The 11641-nt window shown below is 34.2% G+C and overlaps 2 protein-coding genes and 1 pseudogene across 2 annotated transcripts; all 3 read left to right on the top strand.

Moving 5' to 3' along the window:
* Positions 1-2523: 2523 nt before the first annotated feature.
* Positions 2524-5101, top strand: LOC104888271 (RING-H2 finger protein ATL20). Its single transcript, XM_010673180.4, has 2 exons — positions 2524-3386; positions 4535-5101. The coding sequence occupies exons 1-2, from the start codon at positions 2603-2605 to the stop codon at positions 4966-4968; spliced, it is 1218 nt and encodes a 405-aa protein (XP_010671482.3). The 5' UTR covers positions 2524-2602; the 3' UTR covers positions 4969-5101.
* A 1369-nt stretch (positions 5102-6470) lies between these two features.
* On the top strand, positions 6471-8622 carry LOC104888272 (putative RING-H2 finger protein ATL21B). Its single transcript, XM_010673181.4, has 2 exons — positions 6471-7277; positions 7911-8622. The coding sequence occupies exons 1-2, from the start codon at positions 6545-6547 to the stop codon at positions 8330-8332; spliced, it is 1155 nt and encodes a 384-aa protein (XP_010671483.2). The 5' UTR covers positions 6471-6544; the 3' UTR covers positions 8333-8622.
* A 1052-nt stretch (positions 8623-9674) lies between these two features.
* LOC130590879 (pentatricopeptide repeat-containing protein At3g49170, chloroplastic-like) lies at positions 9675-11641 on the top strand (annotated as a pseudogene).

The following is an 11641-nucleotide window of genomic DNA, read 5'->3' on the forward strand; positions in this document are numbered from 1 at the left end:
CTTATGTTATTCCCAGCAATAGTCATATTTGCTGCCTTCGTATGTTATGCTTTTTGTTGTTGTTGCCTAAACAGAAATAATAATACTTCTAACAATCGGAGTCATCAAGACACCACCTATGTGTTTCAAGTTGCTACTCCACGAGCACAAGCACCACCAAGACAGCCACAAGCGCCACCACAAGCAGTCGAAACGACCGGTCTCGACGAGGAAACAATCAACTCATTCCCAAGTATGATCATAGGAGAGAGTGGAAGGATGATTAAACAACATGATAATACTTGTTCCATTTGTTTGTCTGAGTATAATCCTAAGGAAAAGTTGAAGATTTTACCTCTTTGTTTACATAGGTTTCATTCTGATTGTATTGATCAATGGCTTCGATGTAATGGGGCTTGCCCTATTTGCAGAATTCTTCCACCCGATATATTAATTTCTTCTTTGTGAGTAATTATATATCACCATTTCATTCATTCGATTGTTTATTAGCTTAATTACGTCGATCATAATAAATTTCGAGGAAGATAATATTATGTGTATATTGTGTATCGTTTACGCTATAAATTATAGTGTAACATATTAAAGTTTTGTTCAAGAGATAAGTGAATAATATGGGAAAAAGTCTAGGAGTAGACTTAGTTGTAACGTAACCCTGCTTGCACGATATTAGTAGACTTTTATCATAAGCATCTACAGCTATACAAAAATAAATAAATCGTACGATTGAACCTGATTGTGCGCAATGCTACATCAACATAAGAAGTATATATGGGGAGAGCACGTGAAATTATGACATGCAGGCATTCGAGCATTTGTGTGGCTTGTTTGGGGCAGAACGAACTGGACGGGCTTTAGAAGAAGTGATATGTTACCAAGCTACTGGGAATTACGATAACATTTTTGAATACTCAAAATTTTATATTCAAAGTGAGTTTTTAAGAAATTGCTCGAGTTTTGGCAAAAGCGGCTCTACGGGACCGTATCACAATAACACAGGTTAGTCCCTAAAAATTTCCGGTTACTATAGTACATTCGATAAGAAAATTATTTACCCTTCTTTCAAACAAAAGATGATTAATAAGAAAGATACGGCGGAATAACATAATTATGCGGCACATAGTAAATTATTAATAGAAAAGAACTCATTCAGATGAATTTATCCTTGTTAAATTCCTTTTTCACTTAATTATGAATATATTGTCGTGTCAATTAGTCAAATTGCACTGAATTTTCCTTAAGGAATTTCGATGATGTCATCAATTTTTTTTGTCTTCGCATGATTTGTTTTGTTTGAAGTACTTTATTCTACTAATGATAAATTGGATGAAAAATGACTCTAAATTCTAATAACAACCTTGATTAGTTTATTAGGTCTTGGCACGAAAGGCTCTATCCCATATAATAAGGTGACACTGTCAAATTTGACTACTCTAATTTATAATTAGCCTCAAATAATTTTGTTTCACTTTAATATGATGTCAATTTATAACGGTATGGTTTTTCTGCGTCCAGTTAAGATAATGGGTACAAGGGTAGCATCAAGCCCAATTAGCTAAATGACGAAGCCAATTTCTAAATGGGAATTCAGCCAAATAGAAGTCCAATGGACCTCTTCTATGAAATAAGAAAGTCTAATGGGCCAGAAGCTTCTGCTAGAGAGGGCAGCCTATGGAATCTTGGGCCATTCATAGCCCACAAAAGAATGGAAAGAAATGAAATGGACTCAATCTTTGCAGTCTGCGCGATCAACTTTATATGGGCCAAATTAGACTTAAACTGATAGATGTGATTAGCTAAATTGATAAGAGGACCGCGTCTCACAATGTGCAAGTGATTTCCTATCGGATTTTATACTTACATATAGGGGAGCCTAAGTAAGCAACATCCTCTATTTTGTGGAAAGTTGAAATTCCTAAGATGTCCTACTTTCCCTCTTTTTGTCAACCAAACACCACACATCTTCCAATTCCTCAAAAAATTTACTTCTTGTGAATCTTACCTCACGTGAACCAAACAACCACATAGAATCATTTGAGGATTAAAGTGTCTTATGTGAGACGCGGTCCTCTTATCAATTTATGAGCATAAACTATCAGTTATCGACTAAAACTGATAGATATGTTGGCTTAAACTAATATATAGATGTCTCATATGTAGAATAGGTTGAGCAGTCTACTACTAACTAGCTCACATATTACAAGTTATTTATCCTCTTCTTTTTTTCATGTACTCGAGTGGGTTTTTGTTGACAAGGAACAATTAAGAAGTTCAGCAAATTTGAATTATTAACACGGCATGAAACATGAAAAGACAAAAATGCAACTATCGAGAAAATTGAACACAATCTTTCCAGTAAAGATTATTCTTTTTCCAAGTCAACAATTTGGACAATTTGGAAATACTACCATTAAAACTAATCAATGTGTGAGTCATGGTGACATACATATGCTACATGAACCTTCTTTTACTATTCAATTCATTGACTTGTTTAATAAGAAACAAACATTATACCATCATATGTACAAGTTTACATCAAATTATATACACCCACCATCTAATTACAAAGTCAATGACAAAGACTAAACGATCATAACATATCAAAATGAATTCTAATTTTAGAAACTATACTTCTAAAGTTTACATGATGCAAATTCTCAAAAATCCATTTTTCTTCCTCTTGAGTTTTTTACTATTCACTTCAACCAAATGCATGGAAAACAACCCAAAATTTTCTAGTCTTTGCTTAACACAAGTGTGCAACTATGGCGAACCGGTCGGGAGGTACGTTCAGTTCCCTTTCCTAATTAGGAATGAATCCCTTTCCAAGTCTTGTGGGTATCCAGGGTTTGATTTGTTATGTAATGAAGAAGATCAGCTAGTAATCAACCTCCCAAATTCTGGGATTTTCTTCATTGAAGACATAGATTATGTTAAACAAGAATTATGGCTTAATGATCCTGACAATTGTCTTCCTAGAAGGCTTCTTTCACTAAATGGCTCAAATTTTGTGGGTAAATCTCCATTTTTTACTGTTTTAGAGCAAGATTACTGGTTTTATAATTGCTCTAATGAATATTTCAATTCAACTGATCATGATATTAGGCCAATTGATTGCTTAAGTGGGCAAAATTATGGTGTTTTTGCTACTTCTGTAGAGAATATTATTGTACAGGGTAACTCTTCTTTATGTAGTATAATTGGTCCTATTAAAGTTCCTGTAAGAAAGAGGTCTACTGATATGTATACGTCTTCGAAACTTAAGGATGATATTTTGGTCACTTGGGATACACCTCGCGAATGTGGCGAGTGCTACCGAAGAAGTGGAAGGTGTAGATTTAAGAGTGAATCCAGCTTAGAAGTGGGGTGCTATGATCTTCCTCGTCATGGTAAGTTCCTCTGTTATGCTGTCTCGATCTCAATTTTAAAGTGTCACAACTAAATTGAAACTTTCTGAATTGAAAAGTGTCACAAGTCATAACTAAATTGAAACGAAGGAAGTATTATGTTTTAAAGGTTCTTACATGGACGATTGAATATAAGTTGTGTTCTTTCTTAGCAATCGAAGGGACCGTCCACGTCTTTGACTGTATATTACTTCTTATGTTTTTATTTACTTGCAACACTTATTATTTTGTATTGTTTCAAAGTACTTGTAACACTAGCTTTTTTAGATATTCTTTCTCTATCATTACATGGGTCACCTTTTTTGATATCTTTGTCTCTCTTCAGACCTAAATTAAATGTTTTGCTATTGTGCTGCAAGTAAATCAAGACGAAGGGAGTATATGTCATGTAAAGGGTCGATACATAATTATACTTCATTGTTTAAAATCTTCCTCACACAAGTCCTGTTAAAATAGTAAAATTTGAAAGGTTTTGCATCCTATGTGATCAACCAAACATTTCTTTTGTACTCCTAAAAAATAATACAACTTCCTCCGTTTTGCTTTAAATGCAACAAAAGAGTATTATTTGTGATATATAAAATATTCATTTGTTTCATTTAAAACAAAACGGAAAAAGTACATGTAAAGATGAAGCTTCTAACAAAAGTATTTATTCTGTTCGACTAAATGACCGCCAAGTGTCTAAAAGTATATCGTGCTTAGCTTGCTCCATTGACTCTCAAGCTTATACAGGTTTACTAGTATATGCTTAATTGCTTATATGTGGTCCAATTTTCCAAGGTTCTTCAACGGACTAAAGTGGTCATTTACATAGATATAGCAAGCATCACTTATACAGAATATGTATTGTTGTCGAAGTTTCAAATCATGTTTCCTACAGTTCCATAAACTTAAATTTCTATGAAAAGTTCATCTCCAAAATTTTCCCTAGTAAAATGTAACACTCCGAAAACAATTAATACTACCCCATTTATACAAAACAAACGAGTTGCATATAAAATATATACTTGTCGACAAATTTAACTTTCTATAATTCTATGCATTTATATGTCAACCAAACAACCACTAATGTGCGCAACATCAGAAAATTGACCATTTTCTCTTTTGTTTTGGTTGATTTATATCAGGACTCACTAGAGGAGCCATGTTCGGTATTGCCCTGGCATTTGCAACACCATTAATATTGGTTACTATCTGCGTTACATACTTCTTTATCAAGGCAATTTGCCACAGAAGGAGAGCACATAATGCAAGATTTACAAGCTCTGAACTCACCTTAGCAGTCACTCCACGATTCCAAAGAGTGATCCATGGTTTAGATCAATCGATAATCGAATCGTACCCGAAAATAATCTTAGGTGAAAGTAGAAGATTGCCAAAGCCAGATGAAAATAGTTGCTCAATTTGTTTGGGTGAATACTTGGCTAAGGAGACTCTAAAGACAATACCAAATTGTGGTCATTGTTTTCATGCTGCGTGCATTGATGAATGGCTTTTATTAAATGCATCTTGTCCTGTTTGTCGAAATTCACCATATAGAACTTCAGAAAATGATTCTTGATGTATGAGATTATATATGTTCATAGAAGTACATATCAATATGATATTGCAATTAGTTTTGTTTTAGTATATTATGTACATATAGTTTATGAACAGAAATGAAAGATTATATCACAGATCATATTTTATGATTATATTATATGAATCAATAACCCTATCTTTGGTCAAGGAGAAAGACAAGATAAAATACCATAATATAAGATAGAGGAGTTGTTCCTACTATTGCCTATTGTTTTAGTATGAAACCTCCTTTAGGCTTGTATGTGAATCGTATCGAATTCTTCTCCTCTTTATTGGGTTGTCCAGGTCCATTTTAGTCATATCAAATTTATCATGGTATCAGAGCCCATGTTGTTGGACCTTTCATACTGGGCATTTTCTAATACTAATATAAGCTAAAGGGGCTACTCCTACTATCCACTTCAAATAGGTTCATTGCTCTCTTGACTAGACAAGTGCGCGGAGAGCCCATGCCAAATTCCACCAAGTATACAAATAGAACCTATCCATACATGCCCTCCGATTATATCTTCCAAATCGTCCACACTAACAATACACCCTTCTCCTCCAAAAGGTGATTTTAGTAAATAACCAAATACAGGAAGAATTTTTTTGGTGCTACCTTAAGAAGATGATGACATTATCTAATTACTTGATGTGTGCACTATTTTGTTCTATCACGCACTTAATCTAGTAGTAATGTATTAAATTTTAATCACAAATCTTCTCAAAACTTTTACTAACACTTAATTTTTGCTAGACGTACTCCAACATCTGAAAATGATAGTTGTATCGATTGAACACATTATTAATACTTAGGCTCCGTTTGGTAGGGAGTAAAACGTTTTTCCGGAAAACTGTTTTCCTCTATTTTCAGTTTTACATTGTTTGGTTGGCAAAAGAGTGTAAAACCATTTTCCCTTGGGGTAAAATTACTTCCCAAGGATGGAAAACCATTTTCCTTTCAAAATGAAGGGAAAACTATTTTCCTTCTCTCTCTTGTACACTCCCTCACTACCTCCTTACTTTCCCTTTCATTTTCCTTTCATTTCATCATTTTTTTTTACATCGAACCAAACAACGGAAAACTAATTTTGGAATTGTATTTTCCATTGTAAATTGTTTTCCATGAAAATCATTTTACACTGAAAATATTTTACGCCCCACCAAACGGAGCCTTAATGGTGTACGATTATTCCAAAACTTTCCTCAAGTAATTAAGTTCGAACAGAGGAGTAACTTTTCACGTTTTTGTTCACATTAACGTACCTTAAAAAATTCCAATGAAAATCTATCAGCTTGTAACTGATCAAGACATAAACATTTGTTATTTCATTATTCAAAGCTTCTACTCTTACATCCATTGACTTTAGTGATTAACAAAATTGAAATGTAGATGTTCATCGCACGTCAGCCAACATGGCTTAGCTAATTTTCAATGTACTACTACGTACCCAAAAATTTAAAATGATTTCTATCTTGTACCTACCAATTACTAAAGTCAATTAGTGATAAACATAAGACATTCATACATAAGAACATTGGTGTTCAAAATTACAAGTCTTCAAGTTTACAAAATGAAAATCCTCAAAAAGAAAATCTTCTTCCTCCTAATTATCTTCTCATACTTAATATGCACACAATGCGCGCATCAAAGCTCAGATATGGCTGATTATTGCGTACCACAAGTATGCAACTACAACGAACCATTTTCGCGAAACGTTCAATTTCCATTCTTGATCAATAATGATTCCATGCCAAGTTTTTGTGGGTATCCAGGGTTTGATCTGTTATGTAATGAAGATGATAAGCTACTAATTGATCTGCCTGATTTAGGAGCTTTTACCGTTAAAGACATAGATTATGTCAACCAAGAGTTATGGCTTAATGATCCTGATGATTGCTTACCAAGAAAGCTTATTTCACTTAATGGCACAAGTTTTGTGGGTAAATCTTCATTTCTTCCGAATTTCGAGCAAGATTATTGGTTTTATAATTGCTCTAATGATTATTTCAACTCTTCAAATCATGTTAACATTAGGGTAATTGAGTGTTTAAGTGGTACTAATTATGGGGTTTTTGCTATTCCTTTGGAGAGAAGTGTTAATTCTTCTTTGTGTAGGAAAATAGGGCCTATTAAAGTTCCTATAGGACCTTATGAAGAAGACTTTTCTTCAAGTCTTAGAGGTGATATTAGGCTCACTTGGTATCAACCTCTTGAATGTGGAGAATGTTATGAGAGACATGGACGATGTAAGTTTAAGAGTAACTCCAACTTGGAAGTGGAATGCTTCAATGTTCCTCGACAAGGTAAGCTTTGTTAATACTTCGTTTCTTTGCTTATTATAATTTGCTGTATTTTTTTTAAGAAGTAGGTGAAATAGTTAGGTCTTGTAAGAGATCGTCTATTTTTAATTTAAAATTAGGTACGGCCCAAGCCTAATATTAAGAAGGGAACATGCCACCTTTTTTTTTAATATTGTGACTAGTTTAATCTATTTAGGGCCCAATGTAATCTATTTCGTGACCAGTTTAATCGATTCAGTAATGATATTCTTTAACCCATTTCAGTGACTAGTTTAATCAATTTAGTGACTTGTTTAATCCGTTTCGTAAGACTGTCGAGTTAGTTTTTGAAATTATTTGTTGTTTTTCTATATGATCACAAACTACTTTTTAGTGAGTAAATTCGATCTTTATTGATTTTTTATAGATAATAATAAAAACAAGGCCAAGTTAGTACAATTACAATTTAAGAGTATATGTACATCTTTTTGAATTTATGTTTTTAGCGGAAAATATTTGAGTAATCCTAAGGGTCGTCAACTCTTTTAGACACAATAGAATAAAATCTCGAGGTTGTAATGATTCCATACATGGTTTTTCATGTTTGATGTCTCAAATTTTATTGCCTTATGCCTCTAATCGGTAAACTTATTTCAGGATTTAGTAGAAATGCTTTGGTTGCCATTGCCTTCGCATTAGCAGCACCATTGGGGTTAGTTACATTCTGCATTGTGTACTTTGCTGTCAAGGCAATCATCTACAGACAAAGACATCTTAGAGGTGTCACACCCGACTTAACAGCCACTTCGCAGCCTCAGACGGTTGTTCGAGGTCTCGATCGAGCCGTGATCGAGGCGTACCCGGAAGTGGTCCTAGGTGAGAGTCGAAGACTACCAAAGCCAGATGACATGAACTGCCCAATATGTTTGGGAGAATATTTGCCTAAGGAAAGTTTAAGGACTATACCAGATTGTGGTCATTGTTTTCATGCTGAATGTATTGATGCATGGCTTCATTTGAATGCATCTTGCCCAATTTGCCGTAATGCTCCTTCCAAAGGTCCAGATAATACTACTTGATCGATGTGCATCATGTGCTCATACATGATTAAAGTAAGGGCGCACTATTATTTACCGTCTATATTTTACTAAAAATTGCCTGTAGTAAATGCACTATATTCCTAAATTATCCCTACATATACTCTCAATTTCACTCGAGTAAAGTAATTAGGATACGATATTGTACAAAGTTCTACTTTTTGTTTGTAAGTGCATATTGTACATATATAGACATATAGTTGGAGAAAAGATTGTGTTGATACATACATCATTACTCTACCAATGTTTAATCTACTATTTTCTCTTGCTCAGTCTAGTATTCGATCATAAATTTAAAAGTTGACTTAAGTTTTCGAAGGGTGCTTACTAGAAACAAGGGTGCAAAAATTCATGACATGCAAGTCAAAGTTGTCAATTCTACTAATTTCATCATTCATGACAACTTGTTTTACCTCTCTAAATATTTGATTCTATATCAAAAGATTATATGAAAAATAGTGAAGGTGATGTGTTGAAAAAATAAATTACACTTTGACTTTTCATAATAGTCAATGAAATTTGATTATGTATTTGAGAAATTATAAAACGTCCATATTTCAAAATATTATAGATTAATCTAGAAAAATCTAGACGTGTAATGAAAGATAGTGTATATAGTCTAGAAAAATCTTACAGTAAATGAAAAAATCAAGTGATGATGTATTTAGAAATATCTTGTAAAATTCAAAGACATGTGATGTAGAAATATGCAATATTAGACTAGTGTACAGAAATCTATAAAATAGGATACAACAACTATGAGTTTAAGGATGAGCTAATCAATACAGCTCCCACAAGATATTTTAAAGGAAGAGTTCCACCAAATAAATAAATGAGAGATATGAACTCTCGCAAATATAGTTATACATTTCTATCAATGTAATCAATCGAAACACAATTTTGTTATATTATTCATATCCACCAAAACTCAATGTGTGCTAATGCAACAATGCCAATAATTTTTTCTATGAATAAATCATGATTCAAAAACAATAGATAAAGTAGGATACTTCCTCCGTTTTTTTTAGATGTTACACTTTTCAAATCACGGACTCCTAGGTGATTTTTGGAGAGGAGAGAGATAGAGAGAATGAAAAACAAAAGGGTCTCATGTGAACATGTGATAAGAGAGAGATAGAGAGAAGTTATTACCCACAATAAAAGTGTAACATCTAATTTAAAGTTTCCTAAAATAGAAAGTGTAACCTCTAAAAAACGGAGGAAGTATATAAATTGTGCTACAATACAAACTGTAGTAGCTCTTAGCCTATTATAGTCAAACGAATCATCAAGATTGTAGTCAATAGAATCATCAACGGGCCAACGGGCCAACGGGCCAAAATAAAAAACAAGCTTCACCATATAAAGTCGTTAGAAGTTTAAATTTCATAGGCGTTAATGTCAAATTGTCAATGAAAGCAAATGATGACACTCTCTTTATCGTCCCGCCAAAAACACCTACTTGCAAAATCAAAGCTTTGGTACCTTGGAGTGCGATGATTTCTTGTTTTGCAATCAAAGGTTTGGAATTCAAGGCAGTTGAAATTCTCGGTTTCGGGTTTTACCAGCATGAATTTTGCTTAGTGGGTATAATTAGGGTTTGTTTAAATGATGAATGGGCGTGAATTGGGGAGAAAATTCATGGGTTTGTGTTAAATTTTAAAAATGAAGAGATTTTTGTGTTGGATGTGTACTGGTTGTCTGGTTGATATGTGTGTGAAAGGTTTTTGTTGACATTGATTGTGCCACTAAGGTGTTTGATAAAATGCCTAATAGAAATCTTGTAGTGTGGATTCATATGATTACAAGTTTTGTGCAAATGGGATATCGTGAGCTTGCGATTTGATTGTTTCTTGATATGGAACGGAGTGAATTTGAGGAGGATTGCTTTGCATTTATTAGTGTGATGCCGCGTGTTCTGAGTTTGAATTGTTCTCGTATGGGATATCCTAGAGTTGTGCATTGTGGATTGATGAATAATGCTAGTGTTGGATTGTGGTTTAATTGAGATGTATGTGAAGTCTGGTGATCGTGATTCGCTTTCTTGTTCTTGGAAAATATTTTATCAGATAAGTTAGTGATCATAGTGTCATGTCTTGCACTGCAATAATCTCAGCATATTCTCAAAGTGAAGGGCATGGAAGAGAAGCTCTTGAAACCGTATCATTTGACATCTGCTAGTGTCCTTAAGGCGTGCGCAAATCTTTGTGATCCATACATTTGTAAACAGGTCTATGGCCAAGTGGTGAAATTGGGTCATGCTTCAGATAATTGTGTGGGAAATTATCTTATTAGTATGTATTCTCAATCAGGTGCAACGGAGGCAGGAAAGGCTGTTGATGTGCTACTTGAGAAAAATCTGGCTCTCATACTACTAAGGTGGATGGGTATTAACAGACCTAAATGTCAATGAAACGTTTGAGTTGTTTCGTCAAATTGAGATTGTTGAGTTGGGGCCAAATGCATTCACTTTCAGTAGTCTATTAAGTGGAGCAGCTAGCCTCCATTGGCGCTGGTGGAAAGGGGGAGCAAATTCACAGACGAATTGTGAAAACAGGATTAGAATCAAAGTTACAAATCTGCAACTCGTTAATTTCTGTGTATTCAAACTGTGGCAATATGAAAGCTGGTTATAGTGTTTGGTGAGACAGGAAATCAGGATAAAATATAATGAACATCAATGATCATAGATTTCATAGAGCATGGGTTTGCTGGGAAAGCTTTGAGTTTGTTTAAACAGATGATTGAAGGAGCGAAACCAAATGAGTTCACCTTCAGAGCTGTTTTATCAGCTTCTAGTCATGTGGGCTTGGTTTCTGAAGGACCAAAACGTCGTGATTCAATGAGCATAGATTATGGAGTGGTTTCTTGTAGAAGCTCATGAGTTTCAACTCAACGCGATACATGGCTAGTTTACAGTGATAAATTGGCTGTAGCATATGGTCTTATAAGCATCCCAACGTTGGAAGTTGAAACACATCAATAAAGATATTCAGAACTTGCGCATTTCGGATTACTTCTCAAAGGCAACAGAAAGAGAGACTGAGAAAGTCATGAGGGATGGGTTGGTGCTCTTGAGCAGACTACTGGTGATTTCTATGTCAAAATTGTGATTAAGATTGACAATATTGGAGTTTTTGTCCACTTCAGTTAATTGATAGTACAATCATTTGTGAGTTGTGACATATGCCAGTTTTAGGGGGTTCAAAACTTCAAAGATGTATATGACAAATGAGCTAGATGGATAAATCTGTAAATTATGATGTGCGTATATTGTAGTGTTTGTGGCTA

The sequence above is a fragment of the Beta vulgaris genome, chromosome 3 (genome assembly GCF_026745355.1).
Source record: "Beta vulgaris subsp. vulgaris cultivar EL10 chromosome 3, EL10.2, whole genome shotgun sequence".
Classification (NCBI taxonomy): domain Eukaryota; kingdom Viridiplantae; phylum Streptophyta; class Magnoliopsida; order Caryophyllales; family Amaranthaceae; genus Beta; species Beta vulgaris.